Source organism: Chrysemys picta, chromosome 6 (assembly GCF_011386835.1).
Source record: "Chrysemys picta bellii isolate R12L10 chromosome 6, ASM1138683v2, whole genome shotgun sequence".
In the NCBI taxonomy this organism is placed as follows: domain Eukaryota; kingdom Metazoa; phylum Chordata; order Testudines; family Emydidae; genus Chrysemys; species Chrysemys picta.
In genome coordinates this window covers 79,344,571-79,367,338 of record NC_088796.1, presented here as the reverse complement: position 1 = coordinate 79,367,338, position 22,768 = coordinate 79,344,571, and the positions used below count along the sequence as shown (strand labels likewise).

General features: G+C 42.8%; 1 protein-coding gene across 12 annotated transcripts in view; it reads right to left on the bottom strand.

The window, feature by feature from the left end:
• The window catches only part of PRRC1 (proline rich coiled-coil 1), a 39,192-nt gene that overhangs the window by 15,220 nt on the left and 1,204 nt on the right, over positions 1-22,768 (bottom strand). For 4 of the 12 annotated variants that reach the window (XM_005303056.5, XM_065599310.1, XM_005303054.4 and 1 more), the window contains exons 2-4: positions 12,675-12,826; positions 10,891-11,298; positions 10,124-10,287 (exon numbers count right to left, since the gene is read on the bottom strand). In XM_005303056.5, the coding sequence (XP_005303113.2) occupies positions 10,124-10,287; positions 10,891-11,298; positions 12,675-12,789 (687 nt within the window). In that variant the 5' untranslated portion in view covers positions 12,790-12,826. Of the gene's footprint in view, positions 1-10,123; positions 10,288-10,890; positions 11,299-12,674; positions 12,827-15,239; positions 15,351-22,768 lie in introns of all 12 variants that reach the window. The other 8 variants (XM_005303055.5, XM_042854606.2, XM_005303053.5 and 5 more) reach the window with 3 other exon arrangements.

Sequence of the window (22,768 nt, the reverse complement as noted above, 5' to 3'; positions counted from 1 at the left end):
TATAAATTAAAAACACTTATTCATATATTTTACACCATTATAAATGCTGGAGGCAAAGCAGGATTTGGGGTGGAGGCTGACAGCGTGCGACACCCCCCCCCCCCCATGTAATACTCTCATGACCCCCTGAGGAGTCCCGACCCACAGTTTGAGAACTCCTGAAATAAAAGTCAAGACACTCAGTAGGCATCTAGGGAAGATAAAGCCATACTTTTTGACATTATGCATCTCAGGGCAGAAACCAGACTGAAATGATTTAAAATCATTTTGAGGCTTTGTAAAACTGATGCAAAAATTTGTGCCTTTGCAATTTTAGATTAAAATTTACACAGAACTAATGCTTTTTTTAAATGCTCCCATGCAGAATAAATGCTTTCTTGAAATGCCATTATTGGTGTATCTTAGTTGAATTTTACACAAATGCTATATGCAAAAAACTAAATATTGAAAATTAAGGTCCTGATCCCATAAGTTCTTGAATTCAACAGGACTATCATGCACATGCTTAGCATGCACAGTAACTGTTTCCAGAATTAAAAGTTAAAATTTTTATTAAAAATCTTAGTGGCATGAAATCTTTGTCACTTCAAAATGAAAGTTACCTCAGTTTTAACAATTAAACGTTATTTAAGTTATGGTGAACTTAACAAACAAAAAAAAGTCAGGCCAAAGTTCAGAAATAGAAACCTTAAGTTAGATTTCTAGGCCTGAATTTAGGCTCTTAATGTTGGCATTTTCAAAAGCACCTTTGTGATTTAGGCACACAGGTCCCACTGACTTCAAACTGCAAATCCTGATGAAAGAGGACAGTCTGATCAAAACATTTCAAGCTTCCTTGAAACGTAGAAATTCAATATATCGAAAAGTAACACTGTTTGCAAACACAGCTCAGGCTCTTTTGCTTATCAATTTTGGGTTGGAGTTTGTGGTGTTGTGCATTAAGGATATTAATGAGGCCCTGGATTTGTTTCAGCACAGATGAGCAATTTAAGTGTGAAATTTTTCCTACTGAATTTCAGATCTCAGTTGGGAGAAAGGAGATTTAGCAATTAAACTAAGAAACAAGTACTACTATAACAATTTAAGACTATAAAATGAAACGTAAAAAAACAAACACAAAAATACATGTAAATATATGATTTAAGTTTTTTTAAAATCATAATTTTTAGCCACTGAACAGAGACTGAGTTTTAACTTTTCTCTTGGCTAACCGACACGCACGTGCACACGAGAGAAAGAGAGAGGGAGGGAACGAGAACACATATGTATGCATGCACGGTGCAAACACATCAATGAATTTTCCTCTTCCACCACAAGAATTTTGGAGTCTCACTACCATAGTATGACTCTTTTCAACTAGGGTACACTTTTCTGACCTTGCCACTAATGCTACTCCATACATTCATTACTGAAAGGCTTTATTGAGATGTACATTAAACAACCCCTCTCTCTCAGTGACCAAGAGCATTACCTACTGTAGCTTGTCTAGTACCACTACCCTGAGACCAGAAATCCTAGGGCTGAATTTATGCATAGGTCCCTAGTATTGACTATAGATGCTTTCACACCATGTAATTGGACTGTCTGAAACAATTTTAAACAAACATTAAGACGGAGGGTTTCTTTTTTTACCTTCTTGAAAAGCCAACGTGATCTATTTTTGTATAGTCCACCACTAACAAAGATTTCTGAAGCTACATAGCTGAAAGTCATTTATATATAGGTTCCAGACAATACGCCCAATGTTCCTCCGCCAAATCATCGTAGGTGGAACTGCTTTCTACTGCATTCAAATTGTATTCAATTCTTATTCAATATGAATGCAAATACGCCCCCAAATCAGAGTGAATGCCAGTGTCACTCCAGAGCAGCTTAATCAGACTTATTTAGTTTAGTGAAGGCACCAATGAAGAGTCAGCTCAGTAACACTGTTTGACAAAAGCATTTCACAAGCACAAAAATGAGCAAAAAAATACAATAAAGTATAAAACCAGACAAACGTTATTCACATTTATATACCTACATTTTTGCTATAGTGAAAGGCATCTTATAGCCCAGGAAATTTTCTCTTAGTGTGAAGCGCTTGTTATTTATGTTGCTCAGTATATTTACAATATTTTGAGGAAATGTGCAATACTTAGAAAAGTTATCAAAGTATTTTAAATTGCTGTCTACCAAAGCACTTTCCACAAAATACTGATATTTTCCATTTCTTTGTTGCAGATGCAGCACATAAATAAATGCACATAATTTATAAACAATAGCAATGACTGCTACATGTTAACAACAACAGTCAGCTCTCATTCATCAGGTCACAAGATATTTGATACAGAAATCAGGATAGAATCTGTCCCTCCACCACCCTGTGCAGCACTGCAGAAGTAACCATGTGCATTAATTTGGGGATCAGGGAGATGGGTGAGGAAAGGCATCTTCCACTTTTCTATGAACCGTCACACTGGTCATTGCTAGAGACAGGTATAAGGCTTGGTGAGCTAACTGTCTGATTAGATACAGCAAACAAAACAGTTACTTACCCTACAGTAACTGTAGCTCTTTGAGCTGCTATAGTCAATGTAATTTCCACTGTAGGTGTGCATGAACGAAAAAGGTTTTTTCAATAGTTATGTCAGTCAGGAATGCACACATTCCCCACATTATCTTGAGCTTGTGCTCACATTCCCCACATTACCTTGTGCTCCCACCATGACCTTCTGTCAGTTCCTTGTAATTCAAAGTTTGTATTGGTGAGGACTTCAAAAAGTGGGACAGAGGGCAAGACATGGGATCCACACTAATTACAACAGCTCAAAGAACCAGTGACTATAGGGTAAGTAACTGTTCTCTCTTCTTTTAGTATGTGTCAGTGTAAATCCCGCTGCAGGTTACTGGCAAGCAGTATCCTCCCTGGATAGTAGGACTGAGGAGTTTTCACTGTATCAGTCAGACAGTGAAGAATTGCTCTCCCAAAATTTGATATCTGGCTTTGCTGCCATGTCAAGTGCATAATGTTTGTGTGACACAGTCAACTGTTACTGGGTGTGAAAACAAGAAATCCAAGTCCCTGGAGAAGCAGTTGTACGTAGTGGCCTACACCAGGAAGTCAGAACTAGAGTTGTGATCCAGCCTACGCTAATCTATCACTAATCTTCACAGAAACTGCAGGAGTGGGAGGGAGCCCAGCTCACTTCAGCAGATGATAGTCAACTCCAGGAAGGGTGTTCTATTGCTTCCAGAGGGATTGCCTAGTGAAAACTTGTCGAGAGGCTGACAAGTAACTCAGGAAGGCTAAAATGGAGCCCAAGAGATTCTGGAACATGACAGACCTTCAGAAAGGAAAGTATCAAATTAGGAACAGCAGGCATGGGCTGGGCCTGCTTCCTTTAAAGTAGGGGTCTCAAAGTCCAGGCCCGCGGGCCATCTGCGGTCCGAGAACCTCCCCACTGTGGCCCACAGAGGAGAGACGCATGCAGATACGTGCCCAATGTCTGCTGCAGACACTGCCCCACTGCAGCTCCCATTGGCTGGGGGAGAGGGGCAGAGATACCATCACTAGTCACTGGGCAGAGTCACCCATGGAGGCAGCATCATTAGTTGCCGGGCAGAGTCAGACATGGCGGCAGCGTCACTTTTTTCCACAATTAATATAAACAAGCCAAAATACTGAACACAACTATCTGATGCACACCTTGCTGCAATCCTGAAGGTTTCAACTGCTCAGTCACTGAGGCCAAACAACAAACTGACAGAACTGAAGTGTTGCCAGGCGTCTGGCAAACACTAAAAACTCTGGCAGGCGAAGAATGGTATAAAGTTGTAAGACAGTTTTATTATTTTTAAGAAATTCAAAATAAAAAATACAATAAACATTTTCTTTTCTGAACACCATCTTCAGTGACATTATTGGCCTGCTGGGAGGATTTGAGGACTGGCACTGGCCCTAAGGTAAATTGAGTTTGAGATCCCTGCTTTAAAGACTTGAGTTCCCAAAAGGAGGGGGGGGGGGGGGAGTTTAATTGCTCTTGAAACACAGAGCAGAAACTTGTAGAATTTGGACTAAAAGTAAATTGATAACATAAATACCAATACACCTCTATGAGGTACTGCTAGAGTCTCGGGCTTCTTCCCCACTATTTGTGGTGGTCAGGTCATCCTAACTCACCAGGAAATAACCTGGTGGCAGTTTAACACAAATTAGTGAGTTACTCCATATAGCTGCCTTGTAAATCTCCGAGAGGCATGTTCCTGAAGCAGGCAGAAGATGCTGTTTGTGCCCTGATGGAGCATACCTTGGCATTTAGAGAGGCTCCCCAGCCATTTGATAGCATCTGGAAATACATTGTGTGATACACTTAGAAATTCTCTGCTGTGTTACAGCTTGGCCTTTTGCTGCATCAAATATGACTACGAAGAGATGGCATGACAGCCTGAGGTAATAGAATTTGTTAGTCTCTAAGGTGCCACAAGTACTCCTGTTCTTTTTGAGGTAATAGAGCAAAGCTCTGGAAATATCCAGAGTAGGCAGTTCTTCTCCCAACATTGAATGAAGCTTCAGGAAGAAGACAGGTAAACAGATTTGTTTAGGTGGAATTTGAGACCACTTTAGGGATGAACGTGGGATGTGGTTTCAGCACCAGCCTGTCCCTATGGAAGCATATATAAGGCAATCCGGCCATAAGAGCTTGGAGTTCACTGACACTCCATACTGAGGTAATGGCCAAGATAAAGACAGTCTTGCTGGTAAGGGGGTGTTCTGAGCACTCTGACAGTGCTCCATAAAAGCTATAGGAAAACGACACCGAGATCCCATGTGGGAATCAGGTCTCTGACTGGAGGCAAAGTACGAAGGAAGCTCTTGAAAAATGTTGATATCATACATAGGGTGTGAGAAGACAGTCTGACTGCCAGAGTGCAACATGCAAATACCATAGCAATGTGAACCTTAAGGGTGTCCTTGTATATTTTGGGAGCAGCATATAGTCCAGGATCTTTTCAGTATTGGGGCTGCCACTAAGTCAACATTATTCTGAGTTGCCCATATAATCTTTTTTCATTTCAAGGATAAGTCTTCCTGGTGGAAGGTTTTGTGTTTTATATAAAATTTCTTGAACTTGTTGGGGGCAATCTGTCAGTGCTTAACCAGCCAACATCAAAGCAGTCAGGTGCAACAACTGCAGGTTTGAGTGCATTATCTGACCTCCATTCTGAAGTTAGGTCCAGGCACAGTGGCAGGTGTATGGGACATTCGAGAGCCGAAAAAGTCTTGACTAGTATGGGGCTATTACGATAAACCCAGCCTTGTCTGATCTTGGATATTATCCTGGGAATCAGATAAAAGTTATAGGGAAGTGTATAGGAGTCCTTGAGACCATCACCTCTTCTGAAGCAGAAATGCAGACATTTAGTATTGTCCTCTGTGACAAATGAGTCTATGATAGGAATCCCCCCACTGACTGAATATTGTGTCTAGGATGGATTTCTGCAGTGGCCACTCAAGGTTGGTCACTATAGGTCTTCTCAAGTACTCAAATAGTCTACTAGGTTGCTGACCCATTGAAAGTGTTGAGCCACTGCGATTACCATGGTGACAACACCATATCCAGAACCTGATGGGTTCATGGCAAAGAGGGGATGATAGCGTACCTCTTTGCTTGTTTAGAGTGCATTGCAGATGTATTGTCAATCAGGATTTGCACCATGGAGTTCCACAGAACAGGTAGGAACACTGTGTAGGCCAGTCTGATGGCCCTTATTTCCAGGACGTTCATGTGTAGTTCCCAAGACCATGTGTCTTGCATTTGCAGATATTACAGGCAGGCACCCCCTATGAGCCTGTGATAAGAGTAGTCAGGGAGGGGACAGAAGGGCATCTCTTTTCTCACATTTACTGGATCTAACCATGAAGCAAGCTCCCATAGGACTTGAGGCAGGAATGTGAGCCCTTTGTGCATGGACTTCAGCCACACTTCCAAGGGCTGTAAATGAAATGTGGCAAGTGGCGCCATATGTTCACATTAACATGTGACATTGTAGCCCCAGACACATATGCACTATCATCATCAGACTAGGCTGTAGATCATACACCTCTGCCTGAAGTGACTGGCACCTGTCCTCTCTGGTGCCTGGAAGTGGATCTGGAGCAGGGGCGGGTAAACTTTTTGGCCTGAGGGCCGCACTGGGTTTCAGAAATTGCATGGAGGGCCGGTTAGGGGAGGCTGTGCCTTCCCAAACAGGCAGGCATGGCCCGGCCCCCGCCCCCTATCCAACCCGCCCCTGCTTCTCGCCCCTGACGGCCCCCCGGGACTCTTGCCCCATCCAACCCCCGGTGTTCCCTGACTGCCCCCCCCGGACCTCTGCCCCATCCAGCACTCCTGCTCTCTGTTCCCTGACCGCCCCCAGACCTCCCCACCCCTAACTGCCCCCCGCTGCCCCATCCAACCCCCCCTCCTTCCTGACTGCACCCACGGGACCCCTGCCCCATCCAACCACCCCTTCTGCCTGTCCCCTGACTGCACCCACAGGACGATTGCCCCATCCAACCACCCCCTCTCTCTATCCCCTGACCGTCCCCGGAACCCCCACCCCTGACTGCCCCCTGCAACCTCACCCAACGCCCCCTCTCATTCCTGACTGCCCCTCTGCCCCCCTCCGGACCTCTGCCCCATCCAACCACCCCTTCTCCCTGACTTCCCCCGGAACCCCTGCCCCCATTCAACCCCCGTTCCCCGCCCTCTGACCGCCCCAACCCCTATCCACACCCCCCGGCCCCTGACCACCTCCTGAACTCCCCTGCCCTCTATCCAACCCCGCCTCCCCCACTCCCTGCCCCCTTACCGCGCTGCCTGGAGCGCCAGTGTCTGGCGACGCAGCTGCACCAGGATAGGCGGCCGTGCAGCACAGAGCACCAGGTTAGGCCCTGGCTCTGCAGCTGTGCTGCCCCAGGAACTCGCTGCTCCGCCGGCCAGAGCATTGCGCCAGCGGCACAGTGAGCTGAGGCTGCAGGAGAGGGGGAACAGTGGGGGAGGGGCTGGGGGCTAGCCTCCCAGGCCAGGAGCTCAGGGGCCGGGGAGAACGGTCCCGCGGGCCGTAGTTTGCCCACCTCTGATCTGGAGTCTATTAAAGCTCTGATGAAGTCTATAGTCTGCAATGGTGCAATACAGGATTTCTAGTAGTTCAACAGACCTACCTGAGACAATAGGGAAAGGACATATTATACGGCCGTTGCAATATCCTGGTGGGAACTGCCCCGATGAGCGAGTTATCCAGGTATGGGTGGACATGAATTCCCTGTCATTTTAAGTGTACTACTCGTACTACCAAGCATTTTGTGAATATTCTCAGTGCAATAGGAGTCCAAAGGCTACAACCCTGTATTGATAATGAATGGCCCCACTGTTGATCTTAGATAGCCATCCATCCAACCTGGAGAAAGTAAGTGGAAGTATGCATCCTGCATGCTGCGAATCAGTCCTACGCTCAAAGAGATAGAACAATGGAGGCAAGTGTTATCATCCTGAATCTGAGGAGAAATATGTATTTGTTGAGTCTCCTCAGGTTTTGGATAGAACAAAGACCTCCTGTCTTCTTCAGACTGAGAAAACACTGGGAGTAGAAGCCTTTTCCCCCCAAACTCTATTGCAGGGGTTCTCAGACTGGGAGTTGGGACTCCTCAGGGGGTTGCGAGGTTATTACATGGGGGGGGGAGGGTGTCACGAGCTGTCAGCTTCCACCCCAGACCCCGCTTTACATCCAGCATTTATAATGGTGTTAAATATATTAAAAAGTGTTTTTAATTTATAAGGGGGGTTTGCACTCAGAGACTTGCTATTTGAAAGAGGTCACCAGTACAAAAGTTTGAGAACCACTGCTCTATTGGGACCTACTCTATGGTTCCCAGACAAAGAAATGAGGCTACTTCTATTTTGAGACTTTTCTCACAAGACCCTGCTACAGAAGGACTGTTTGATATCATGACAGACAATACGCAGTGGAAAGAGGTGAGGCAACTCTAAAGATCGTACTCTCTAGTCTAGGTCTAATGTGGCTCTCAACAGCTTTGTCAAATCTGCTAATGCATCATAGGAGTGGGGTGCATTGCTTAGAATATGGTGTGATAGTCTCCTCTTCCTATCTCCAAACACTTTTTGTCATGATATTCCATCTGTCTGGGATGGTAGGATGACATGCACTGTGAATGGTCCATCTTGTGGCATGGAGCAGAGGTGTAAGCCCCCAGAGAATGCAGGGTAGCTTTCAAGTCCTTCAGTCAGTGCATAGCACTGCCTGTCTGCATGCTGAACAGCCCTGAGCCCTGAAAGGACAAGTCCTCTATCATGGCATGCATTTTTCTCAGGATGCCCAATGCCTAGAACCACAGTGCTCTATGCGTGACCACTACAGTGGCCAAAGACCGATCTGCAATGTCTAAAGCATCCATTGCTGCCTGCAACGCTGTCTTGGCCACCATTGGTGCTGGCCTTTCTAAATTATGTCCTGAAGATCCTCTGCTGTCATAAAGGAATTTCATGTTGAACAGGGTGACACCCTTTCTTGTAAGTATCATTCTTCAACAGAAAGGGCTGGCTGTTAGCCTCACACAGCTGGAGCGAAGCTGAACAGCATGACTTCCTCTCAAATAAATTGAGTATTTTAGGGTCTTCGTCCTTAGATGTGCTTTAGCTCAATTTCTACCTCTCTTGTACAAGTCACATAATTAAGGAGCCTAGCTTGGGGATAGCGCAAAGGTCCTCAAATCCTGTGGGAGGCACCTGGTACTTCTCAGCTTGTTTTGCCATTGGCAATACTATGGATGGAGTCTGCCACAGAGCTTTAGCAAGGTCAAACAGTCCCTCAGTAATGGGGAGGATGATCCTGACAAGACGAAAAGCTGACAGGTTTTCAAACAGCTTGTGAGATTTCTCTGATCGGATGACTGCTGAGACTGGAAATCGACAAAAGGAGCGCCTGGAACACCCTGAAGTCATCTGGTGCCAGTACTGATATCAAGACTTACAGTTTCATCTGGCAACAAAGAGAAGAGATTCTTTAGCGATGAGCTGGGGTATTGATGTTGTTCTGACCCTAAATCTGGTTCTCTCTGGTATTCAGGTATTAGTGGTCTGGTCATGCATACTGCTAGCAAGAGAGAGCTCTTTCTTTCCCTCTGTTATGGAAAATGGCTTCTCAATGCCTGTGATACTGGCTGTATAACACAGGAGTACAGTGGACTTTGTTGGATGTTGGTCAGTCTAATGCCAGTCTTGATGGGCCGGTGGTGTTTGAGATCTATAAGATAGCATTGATCCCAATAGCATTGATCGCAGACCACAGGGGAGAGTTCTCTACTCAATGATGGGAAAACATATGCCCCAGTGATGGTGAGAAGCAGTAAGCCTCTTCTGGGGCAGCACCAACATCTACGGTGCTCGCAGTACCAGAGTCTGTACCAGTGCCAGTAGGTGTCTCGGCATCAATGATGGATCCAGTTCTGCCCTAGTCTCAACCCCCAAGACCAGGGTTAACAATGAGTGGTGCATTATTGGAGCCAGAACTAGGGCCAGCAGAATCTGCTGCATAGTAGCCTGCCCTTTCTCAGTTCTTGAGTCTGTACAGGGCTTGGACTTCTCTGTGAATGCTTTGCGGCAGTCTGTCCTTGTGGGATGAGAGTGAGCCTCTTCGTGACTGTCTACCTCTATATTTGGAGCACCCCTTCTTGGTACTTGATTTCAAAACATGAGGTTTTGGTGCTAGCTTCAAAATTGATGTTGAGGGCAGCTTCAGTGCCAAGAATGCCTGTACCAGATCTTCCCACGGAGCAGTCTTCATGGTAGTTGAACATAAAAGATAAGTAGTAGTGCTGAAGACTTCGTAAGGTTTTGAAGTTTATCCTGAGTTATGAACTAGTGGTCTGACAAATGCCAGGCTCTAGCTCGTTGCCACAGGCAGTAAGAGGGAACTGAGGGAGGGATGCAGCCTTCCTGCCATTAATGCCTTCTGATGTCACATGCATGAAGTTCATGTGCACCTAAGTGGGATCCATACTAACACATACTTGAAGAACCTATGATACATTTTAGTCTGTTAAAAGACTTAACCCACAAATGGTAAAAGAAAAAAAAATTACTTTTATAAATCCCCAGAGGCCTCCAGCAGATGCTTCATTCTGTATGCCAGCTCCTCTGGGGTCTTCATGCTCCTCTGGGAAAGTTATTGCAGAGCCACTTCCAGTTCCGGGCATCAGAGAGGATGGGAAAGTTGTTTGTTGAGTAACAGGATTTGTCAAGACACCTGATAAGCAAAAACAAGCCACACACAAACATTCATGTATCTTACCACAATTAATTTGCTATAGCAATATTCTTTTAGCTGTCTTAAAGCAATACAGAGGCTGGAAATAAGAAAGCAGAAGCCAGCACCACATGACCAGCCAGCTCTCTATATATCACCAGCTAGTTTAGAAACTACTGCATTAGAGTATAATTTATGGATTCAAAATGTTATACTATAGTATTGTACAGCAAGTAAAGTTTCTTCCCTGTTCTGAACAGAGCCCGCATACATTACGTACAGTGGAGTTTGGCTACACAGGTTATCCTGAGTAACTTTTTGTTTTAGTTACATTTTTTCCCCTAAACTTGTATGTTCCTAAGGTTTCCCTGAAATGACACTTCTATCCTAGACCATGACTACTTCTCCCCAAAAGAGCCACTCCCACCTCTTTATACTCAAAATGAGTTAGATACACCTGACATAATACAGAAGTCAGCCAGCATTTCTCTACAGGGAGGCAGGTTGAATAGAAAAATCCTGACACCCTACTACCCCTTATGTTACACATAAGGTCACTAATGAGAACTTGCCTCATCTTACAAAGACAGAACAAAATACTACCTGTGACTGAAGGTGCAGAAAACGACGGCATCAGCGGGGTCTGTGGTGCTCGCCCAGCATGACCTCTGGTAATGTCATAGGATGAAGCAATGGAAAATCCTGAAATGGGGGGTGCCGTGGGAGGTGCAGAAAGGTTAGGGCTAGGAATACAGCTTAGGGGAGGAGGTGTTGAGAAATGGGACATGGCACCGCTAAAAGCTGAAGCGGTTGGAGGGGTAATAGGAGGTGGGGCAGGAGTTAAAGGGGGTGCAATAGTTGAAACTGTTGCAGAAGGCACAAATGGCAAAGGCGCGGATGACCTCATAGGAGGAAGTGAAGACACGAGGGGTGGTAGAGGTGTGGAGAATGATTGAGAAGGGAAAGATGGGAGAGGGGATATGTCTGGAGCAGTGAGAGAACTGGACAAAGCTAGGAGGGGAAAAAACAGAAAAAAGAAAAGGCACTTTAATAAAAAGTTATCATAGCTTTAAAATTCTTTACAAAATATCTGAATAAGATACCTAAAGCTTTTCCCCAAAAAATAAGTTTGAGTTCAAAACCTAGTTGTATGAAGTAATGATTCCAGTTACAAGTATACTTTCACCAAAAAAGTAAGTGATTCCCCATCTTCCACTCTGACCCCCATCAGATATCAAGCTAGACAGCAGCAGGATGGATCAGTATTTGAATGGAGACTTCCACAAGTGGCCTCACGTTTTGCCAGTTCAATAGGTGACAATCTGCTTTCTGAGTCACTACTCAGTTAACACTCCAACATGATATTAAGAGGAATTGTGCTACTGGAAGAAGTGTTCATTAGAGATTCTGTAAGACTAACTAGATTCCACCTTGAATTATTAAATTCCAACTACCTTAATTTCACCTAAGTTTTAACTAGACAGGTATGATGTATTCTGCTATACTTCCTGTGCTAAACTCTTGGGTAGTACTGCAATACACTGTTAACAGCTTCCACATTTCACCTCAGGAGCGGTTACCTTTCGGTACTGTGAAATGATTGCTGTGTGTGATGGCAGTATAAAGTGTAGAGAGTACTTTGAGTTTAAGATACATAATAATGCAAATTAACAAGAAAAGAATACTTTAATGATATAAGGTGGCGGGGGTGAAGGGAAGAGTTAGGAAATGCTTAAATTAAGGTTCTCATGTCAACATTATTGCATACCCCATGGCACCAACTGCTATTAAGAGAAGAGTGCCTATGTAAAAATGATACCATCTTTCTCAACAGTTCTGATCCCTGTGTGAATTCAAAATCGTTACAAAAATAACTCATTACTTTTTATGCCTTTTAGTAATTCAGAGGCAAAACAACTACTGGAAAGTGCACTAGATTCTAAGTTTCAACTGGAAGATCAGATGTTACTCTGAGGTTGCACAAAATGGTGCACACACTAGAAAATCAGGTCAAGTGAGCAGGTTATTTCCCCACATGATCCTGCAAAATCTTCAGATTATCTACAGTACTAGCCAACTCTATTACTATTCCCTACACAGCAGTCAAAGCCTCTATCTTCCCCACCCACTCCTCCATAAAAACCCTAGACATACACCCACATAATTTCTTATGGAAGTGTAAGTTTAAAAAGCCATATTCTTAAAAGATGCAGCAAGTCATTTAAGGAGTACACTATTGGGATTAAGGAAGAAATTAAGTTCTTCAATTTAGTCTGGAGAAGTGCACTGCAATTATACTGATTATAATTTTGCTTTCGCTTGGACTAATTGCTATGCTTCAAAACACACGAACAAGCAAAACCCAGTTGCTTGGAAGCCTCTTATACCTAATGAGACAGGTGTGGTGGTGGTGGTAATGGTGATACCAGCAGCTACTGCCCCTGCTGTGCTTGGCGGGGGAGTGCCAGGTGGGGTCGTCTCTATTCCACTCTCTTCCATCATTTTTCTTCAGCTACAACAAACTGCAGAGAAACAAAATCTGTATTGAGAAATAAGACAAAACTATTTCAAACTGAATTACAAAGAAAGGAGCATGCTATAGTGGACTAGATGCTGGTTAGGAGCCCAGGACAGTTCAAATACCAGTTCCAAAACAAGTCTTTTGAGGAGCCCTAGACAAACCATTTATTCAGTGTCTCGCACATCTGTACAGTAATATTCTTTTCCCACCTTATACTATAGAGACTATGTTTCAAATTCAAAACTTCTCTCTGAAATCCTTACTTCTAAAACACCTTTCATTTAAGGATATGAAATATGTTACAAATAACAGCATTTCTGCCGCCCCAAGCAAAAAAAAAAAAAAAAAAGAAAAGCCGCAATCGCGATTGGCAGCGGCAATTGGGGGGGAAAAAAAAAAAAAAAAAAGGCTGCGATCGGTGACGCCAGTTCAGGGGCAGGTCCTTCGTTCCTAGAGGGAGTGAGGGGCCTGCCGCTCCCGAATTGCTGCAGGTGCTGCCCCTCTCTCTTGGCCGCCCCAAGCACCTACTTGTTAAGCTGGTGCCTGCCCTGGTTACAAACACTAAACCTCACAAAATCCACACAAAGCAGATAAGTACATATTGCCATTTTACAGATAAACTAAAGCACTCAGACTGCGCACTTGTTTTCAACAGGGTGCTGAGCACATCAACTTATTTCAAAAGAAGATGTGGTAGCAATTCTGTAAATTCAAGTGACTTGCCAAAGACTTGCCAAAGATCACAAAGGAAACCATTGGCACATCTGGGAACAAAACCCAGGAAATCCTGAGTCCGTGTCCTCTGCTTTAACTATGACCTTGTTTATATTCAACTTGTGCTGATGTAACTAATTGAATATAAAAATCTATGTTGTTATACCAGTGCAAGTCCCTAATACTGACACAATGGAAAACAGTTTTAAATTGCACTTAAAGTGACTTACTGCATTAAGCTTAAGCACAATTTAAAGCAGATTCAGTGTGTCTACACTAGGGGGTTACCCCCGGTGTAACCAGATGGATTTTTATAATGATTTAGCTACAGCAGTTGATGTTTACCAAAACAGACAAGTCCTAGGAGACCACACTATCTCTTCCTCACTAATCTAATGAGAGCATCAAAGATTAATACTGAATGACAAACTGGTTTTCTTTCACCACCAGGATCAGTACAGGATAGGAGTGTCTTTCATCATGCTAAAACACTGGAAAATCCATTTTACTGCAAGAAACATGAAACCATACCCTTGCTTAAAAATACCTTATTAAAAAGGTAGCACAAAATGTGTGGGAAGCAGGAGAGAGAAATGGGGGAAAAACATGCAAATGAATTCTCAACTTTCCTTTTCTCCCATTTCTGATTTGTATTCTACAGTACAAAGGTAATTTAAAATAATAAAATAATAATAATAATGTCTTGTCTCTCAAGTCTGGTAAACCAAGTACCGGTAGTTATTATTTGCTTCTTGGAAGAATGTTTCCTAAGGTAGCTATAATGAAATACAAATCCCATGTGAACTCATATGTATAACAAATAGACTGAGTCTTGATAAGAATTGTCCATAATATCCATTACGCCAGGAGCTATCAAGCTCTGCCAGCATATTCCTTTAACAAGGCACACTGGGAAGGTCTTGGAAAATGTGCTAAAAATGCAATACAATACACATATAGAGACTTCCACTTAGAAAATTACAGGGGTTTTTTCCTCCTAGTAAAAAGTCATATTCCATGTAAAAAAGCCTAAATAGTCAGCTACTGATTTAACACTAAAAATGTTCACATTCTTGTTACCTTGTTATTCTTGAGGAAGGTAAAATATATACCTTCATATACACACACAAACAGACATACAGCTAAGAGAAGGTATAGCAACAGTCAATTCTGACATATGCTCACAGGTGAACTGTAAAGCTCCTGAGAATAAATGAAAGTTTAAAGTATACAAGGAACAGTTCTGTCGCCCCTGGAAAACACAAACAGAAGGCTTTGCACAAAAAGGTTCAGGTGACAAGGAGGGAGATGGAATACTTGAGCCAAGTTACAGAAAGGCAACAGATCCATTCCATGTCCACTATGCAGTGCTCCTCATGGCTGAGGTCCCGCAACATGGGGGGAATTCCCCATATGCCATTAGATCTACTCTCTACAAGCCAGCCCCTCTCCTCCCCAGCTCAAAACCTCTCTCCATTCAAGAACAGATGACGGACCTCTGAAGCAGCATTCTGCAGCCTGTAGGGGTATGGATCCTGTCTGCAGAATCTCTGCATCCACCCCAGTCCCCTGCAGTGGAACGGCTTTGGGTAGGGCCTTCCATTAAACTTACCTGGGCTGAAGGATTTGTTTTTAATAGCATGTTTTTAAAAAGCTAACAGCACAAGTTTATATTTCACAATAAAAACATTCCTAAAGCTCTTCCTCCTTCAATTACCTGCCAAAAATCCAAAGTTGTTTTTACGGCTGTGAAGACATTAGTTATTCTTGAGCAAACAAGAAATTCTCAATTCAGATCCTAGCAGACAAGTTTACTCCTAAGGGAATTCTGCACCAAAAAAAAAATATGAAAATTTCTGAGCACATTTTAAAATTCTGCGTACCTTATTTGTCAAAATAACACAATATCACACCAGTTTCAATTATTTTTGAAAACTTTACCCTTCCAGTCTTTTAGTCTATTCTCATATTTTTACCCTACCCCCCACAGAGTTACCATATTTCCAGTTTCCAAATAAAGGACACTGCCTTTCACTATGGGTGAGGGGAGAGTTGGGGGGGGTACAGTTGCGGGGTGCTGGAGGGGTGTTTGTACTGGGAGGGGGGATTTGGCGGATGCTGGAGTGGGTACGTGGGGCCTTAATCTTGAGATGGAGGGGCAGTGCCACCCCCTGTCACAGTGGCAGGGAGGCTGGCGCAGACCCAGAACATAGAGCAAGTCTGTCAGTCAGTGCCTCCTTGCAGGGCTCTCCCCCTGCCCAGGGCTGGGAGCCAGGGCCTGGGTGGGCAGGATCCAGCAGCTGCAAGGGACCAATCAAATGTGGATGCAGGGGAGGGACCAATCGCAAAGCAGACCAATCAGGGCTCTTTCTGAGCTGCAACATCTGCTCTGCAAGAAACCCGGACATTGTCTCTTATTAGAAAAATTTGCCTGGACAGAGGGTGGAGCATCAAAAACAAAGTGGATAAAAATCAACGATTTTAAAAATAAATAAATAAACCAATCAGATTTTTTTTAATTTAAATCGGATTTCTTTGATAAAATGCTTTTTGAGGAAAAAAGCAATCTAAAGATATTTTTGAGCTATACTGTATCTTAATTAAAACTATCTCATAATGGAATAGGGATTATAAATTCTAATTCTATAGTATGAGACAATATATTAATGTAAATGCTGAAGAAAAGTTTTATAAATGAGTTCCAATAGTTCATAGATTAGGGACCCAACCTTATGGGGTTCTAGAGGCTTCTGTATAGATTATTTAGGTTAATCTTTCTATCTACTCAATGGGACTCAGCCTAGCAGACACCATCAGAGATGCTTAGTTTTGCAGTTCTCAAACTGTGGATTTGTGTCTCCAGAGGTAACACGCTTGTTAACAGCAAAAATGTTTTAAATAAATAAATAAATAAATAAATAAATAGAGACGAGAAATAACAGACCTCAACCGTATTGTCCCTCTGCAAATTTGCGTACACAGAGTCAATCCCTTACCTCTCTCTAAAAGTGCAAAGTTTCAAAAAGTTCAATGAATAGAAGATTGTTGGGGGCGTAATACAGGGTTCTCAAACTGCGGCCACCGCTTGTGTAAGGAAAGCCCCTGGCGGGCCGGACCTGTTTGTTGACCTGGCAGGTCTACAGGTTCGGCCAATCGCGGCTCCCACTGGCCGCGGTTCGCCACTCCAGGCCAATGGGGGCTGTGGAAAGCGGCGCGGGACAAGGGATTTGCTGGCCGCCGCTTCCCGCAGCCCCCATTGGCCTGGAGCGGCGAACCGCGGCCAGTGGGAGCCGCGATCGGATGAACCTGCGGACCCGGCAGGTAAACAAACCGGCCCGGCCCGCCAAGGGCTTTCCCTACACAAGCGGCAGCCCCAGTTTGAGAACCACTGGTGTAATAGATCTGGACAAGGAAAAGAAGTCTGGAGATAAATGTGAGAAGCGAGGGATATATGCTTGTTTTGTTAAAATACTGTATGTTTGCTGCTGAAGAAAAAAATCCAGAATATTTAACATTGTTGTTTTAGTTAAATAAAACAATTTAAATGTCTGGTGATGTTCTCCTCCTAATACAGCCTGGCAAGAATATCCTCCAAATATCAATGATTAACTTGTTGAATTTGAGATATTTATGAAGTTACTGGGAGGTGAACTATCTGCTTCAATTACCTTTGGTAAATGAAATAACCAAACAATCATTCGGTTTTCTGACATAGCTGTAAAACTAATCTGAAAAGTTTACAAAATAAATCACTGTTTAAAAATGTATAGTGTGTACCTTCTAAAAATGAAATCTACATCTATCTCTGAGTTGTGGAGAATATGTATTAAGGCTATAACAACCAACAAGAATGCACTTTTATATAGAAAACCATTATTAAATCAAGTCTTCCTGATTAATGATTTAAATCAAATCCACCCTGATCAAAAAAGAGGCAATGTCTGGGAAAACCTGGACCTAGTAACCCTAGTCACCTAGTCCCCCTGCAAGACCCTCCCCTTTTACTCTCAATCCCCACTCCTGGAAAGCAGTGGCCCCTCCTTGCAACTCTCAGCTGTTGCTCCTGCCTCTCCCTGAGGGGTGCAGTTTGCCACCTCTGGCAACTGCTGCACAGGGAAGGGACTCAGCCACACCAGGTGACCAAGTGGGGCCAGCAAACCTGGGAACAGGTTTGTCCACCCGTGCAGGTTCACTGTGAGCTAGGCTCTGCTGGGGCAGCCAGCAGCACCAATTCTGCAGGAAAAAATGAAATTCTGCCCAGAACATTAATTCTGTGCAAATTCTGCATTGTGTAGTGGCACAGAATTCCACCCAGGAGTAAGACAAGTAAAGAAGTCATTGGTCAAAAAGACTAAAACACGTAAGCTATTTGAGCAACTCTCCCTAACACCAATGCAACTGAAGAAGTAGGTTTTTTACCCATGAAAGTTTATGCCCAAATAAATCTGTTAGTCTTTCAGGTGCCACCGGACTCCTCTCCATAACACGTTCATTAAACAGCAGTATTTCAGATAATGCTGTGAGTAAATGCTGTTGATAGGGTTTTTTTTCCCCCCTAAATATATTTACACACACACACACACACACGGAATGACTGAACAGGTTCCACGTGGAACTTTCTCAGTGGTTTACTACATATATTTTCCAGAATGATTATAGGCTCAAGAGCTAAGGAACAAATAATCTAATCTAGAAAATAAGGTGTAAACAGAATACTTAAATAGAAATCTATCATCTTGATTCTCCATTACCATGCATTCTATATAGTTATTTACATTTATGTGAAATGAGTGCTAAGTGGGCAACAGCACTGCCTACCCTAAGTGTTCACATATCACAGGTATCACCCTAAAAATCATGACTTTAAAATATATTTTGTGATTTTAAGTTTGCCTTCTAGTTCTTGAGTCATTGAGGGGAAACTGCCTGCCCCAAAATGTGTAAGAGCATTTCAAGTTTTTATATATATAATGCCATGCCACTGGCAGTTCAGAGGGGAACGTCTCCTTACCCCTTCTTAACCCCGTCTCCATCTCCCAACCCCCACTATCAGTAGCCTGTATCCTTCCCCACTCCATCTTGCTTGCCTCCTAATCCACACACTCTTCCCCTCACCCTTCCATGCTCACCTACAGTCTCCAAACCTTAAGTTCACCTACCTCCACTTTTTCGCCTCTTATTCTTTACAGTATCCTACCCCTCACGTTTTTCCTCTGCCAACCTCTATTCCCTCACCTCCCTCAGTCTGCCTCCTACACACACATACCACCCATCAAGCCATTGTGAATAAGGGCAAAAGTCATGAGTTTTTAAGCCAGGAACTGTGAGATCAGAGGAAACTTAAAAGCACCCAAATATCACAAAGCCCATGGTAAAGAAACCCCACAAGAATTGGCAACACTGCAAGTATAACATGCTTCCAAATTAAAAGTATCCACTCTCAGTTTGCACAGGTGTAAGCGATTATGAAAGGAGCAAGACAGTGGAGAATCAGGCCCTTAGATATAATTCTAGAGAATTAAAAGAGAGCACGTATGGAAGAATAAGAGAAACCAAAAGAGGGCAAATAAGGTTTGAAGACTAGTCACCACACAACTAAGCTGCTGAAAAATGTCCTGAAGAAAAATGCAGAGGCAAAGTGCCTATCAGGATCAGGCCCCAAATCCTTAGTCTCTACCAGCTTTGGCAGTGGCCTTTGTCTTTACTATTACTCCCAACCTCATATTAAAGTTATTTAGCTACAGAAAAACCTCTCTTTCTCCTCGCTGCTCCAATCCACAAACCCATAATTCTCAGCAAGTAATCCTTGAAGGTTAAACCCCACTTCCAAGCAAAGATTTAGTTTTACATATTTACAGAGCCCTACAGTGAAGTCTCTCTTCCTAAGACGTCACTGCTTCTACACAACATACTACATTATAACCTACTACCAAAAATAAAACGTTTATCCACATATATTAACAACATGCATTGTGGTATTTTCATCTTTATTTACCACAAGAACATTCAGTCAGCAGTGGATTACCCAGTCCTTAATGCAAGTTAGTAAAGTCTATTTTAGGGTATGTCTACATTGCAATTAAACACCCGCGGCTGGCCTATGCCAGTTGACTTCACCTCACAGATCTCAGGCTAAGGGACTGTTTCACTGTCATATAGACTTCCAGGCTTGGGTGCAGGCCTGGAAGTCTACACTACAATGAAACAGCCCTGCAACCCAAGCCTGGGGAGCCCGAGTCAGCTGGTGTGGGCTAGCCTGGGGGCGGGGGGGAGAGAGAGGGGGTGTTTGCAGTGTAGAAATGCCTCTAGTCACTTCCTCCTCACACCTACTGCTGCCTTTTCTCAGATGATTAAAAAAAAATTCTGAACATAACCCACAAAACCAATACTTCCTATGTCAAAGTTGACCTAATATAAGCCCCACAAACCAGTCCAAAAATATAAAATCCAGGAGACAAAGAATTACAAGCAGAGTCAAGCAAATGTGTAATTAGCCCAAAAGAAATTGTGCTCCTGCCATCTAGCGGTTTGTGACTAAAAGTTCATTTCATGAGTCTGGTCATGTCACCAAATTTGGAAAAAACCCAAATTTGAGTGCATTCTATACGATTACATTAAAGTGTGTTTATTAAACTAAATTAATATCATAAAAGTAGCACATTCCTAACAGTTCCTTGCCCTGTGGCTTTGTTTACACAGAGATCTTTTTTTTCCCTCACTCCCACCCCCTTGTCATTTAGTAACCTAACCCTGCTGAGTTTTATATTAAACTCTTCTGAAAACTTGATCTATATTAATGGAACTTTTTAGTGGCAAATTTAAAAAAAAAAAAATATGCCACTAAAAAGTTCCATTAATATAGATCAAGTTTTCAGAAGAGTTTAATATAAAACTCAGCAGGGTTAGGTTACTAAATGACAAGGGAGTGGGAGTGAGGAAAAAAAAAAAGGTCTATGCTAATGCTACCACTGTGTCCAGCAATGTTAGAGCTGCACCAGTACTAGAGCAATCATGGGAGCTTTTAACAAGAAGAATACTTAGTACAGACAAGGTCTGTGCCTCTTTGAGGTGTAACTACAGGTCTGTCTCATCTTACGCGGGGGTTCCGTTCCACGGTTAGCGCGTAAAGCGAAAACCGCGTATAACCAAAACCCCATTGAGTTCAATGGCGGGCGAAATCGCCCGCACTACAGGTACAGTATTAAAATTGTTGTTTTTCTCTGTTTTTGTTTTTGCTGACCGCGTAAAGTTGAAATCGCACATGTTAAATGCGCGTAAGATGCGACAGACCTGTATTTACTTTATTCCAAGTGCAGAGCCAATACAGCCAAGGAAGAGGGAGCTGAATTCTAGTCAGTTGTTAGCCTTTTCCCCCAAATTGTCAGTTAATAGCTTGATTTTCCAAGGTGTAAAGCACCCACAACTCTCATTTGCTTCAGCAGGATGTGTGGATATTCAGCACTTAAGAAAAATCAGATAATAAATTCTAAGTGGTGATTATGTTAGAAGCAGAAAAAAAAAGTTTCATTTTAGAGATCAAAGGTTGAGCTTGCTGAGTTGGCAATCAGAAAAAGTTTACTTTTAAAAATCAAAAGCTATGTGAAGTAACTGAAAAATGTGAAACCAAATAATGTATATATTTGTTTTTCTGACTATAATCTTAATTTAAAATCATTTTCAGGTTATGTCCCAAAAATATGGGAATTGATAGTTAAGGATGAACTACTTACAAATGAAGACTACCCAAAATTGAGAAGGATAAAGTCAATTTCTAGAATTGAATCACAGTTTGCAGTGGTGCTGTTTAACAGTTAACCCTTAACAAGCAGATTTCCACAGTTGAGTAGACATCCATGTTAACAGACAAAGCACAGTAGAATTATCTTGAGAGGCTCAAGCTTAACCTGAGAAGTGAATAAGCTCAGTAATCAATTAAAATACCAGACTCAAATGTTATTTAATACTTTTTTTAATATGTAACAGGCAATATTTCTATAACTAGGTGTGAAAAGGTAATATTGGGTTAACACCTAAAGCACTGGTTAGGCTCATTAAGTAGAATTTTTGTTAATACTCTCCTGATCAAGCAGCAGATGTCTTCATGCATGGCCAATTAACTGCTAGGAGGCATCCCCAAATGAGCAGCCATCCTGAATACACACATTCTAATTAAGGGATATATAGGCACAGATATAAATAATACTCATTTATGAACTGTAGCCCTTTTCACCTTCTAAGGCTATGGCTGGACTAGAGAGCTTACAGCAGTTGCACTATATCAATGGGAAGTGCTTAGGTCAGTATAACTTATGTCTCTTGGGGTTGGCTTTATTCATAAGTGGTAGTGCAGACATAGCTTAAGTCTTTTATAGATATTAAACCATTATTTCCTAGGCAAGATGGGCATCAGGTTAGTTTGGGGGTGGGAGTGTGTGGGTAGAGGAAAGGATCAGCATGGCTAGGGAAAGCTGAAGGACATCAGATTCATACCACCCTATACATACTGTTAACATATTGTTTCATCTGCATATAAAGCAGGGAGCTGACTCAATAAAATCCATCCTATTTACCTCAGACAGCCAACCTCATTAAAGGCCACAGAACAGAAACAGCTCACAGGTACTGGGGTAAAGACTCAAGCTCTGCCACCCTATCTTTCTCTTTTGTGGCACTCAGCTCATTCTTGGGCAACACAAAAAAGATAACAGCAACTATCAGAAGATGCTGTGATACCCATCTGCCAATCAATGGGGTGGCTTCTTCAACAAAAGGTCAGGTTGTATAATTGAGTAATTAAATCTTGACCAGCCTCCTGAAGAAGCTAAGCAAATGATGTTAGTTCCATTTGACAGAAGAGGATCCCACACATTTTTTAATGCAGATGGGTAGGCCCCTCAGGTGACAGTGCCTTGCTGATGTAAATGAAGTGCCACGTGGGCACAGGAAAGACCATGCACATGCAGTCAACAGCAAGAATGGATGCTCACTGACATGTTCAAACCCCGAGGAAGAGTCAAGCCAAAATCAGAACTTCTTGAGTTTTTCTATACCAGTCCTTTTCTCACTTTTCTAGTATGGATGATATTGATCAGACTACCCCAAGGCACAGCTGTTTTCTAAACATTTGCTATGAGTATTTAACATTTAATCATCACTATAGCAACAAGACTTCAGATACCAGAGGGACAGGCAGGAAATATCAGACCGAAGAACTGGCCTCTGTCCCAATGAGTTTACAATCTAGAT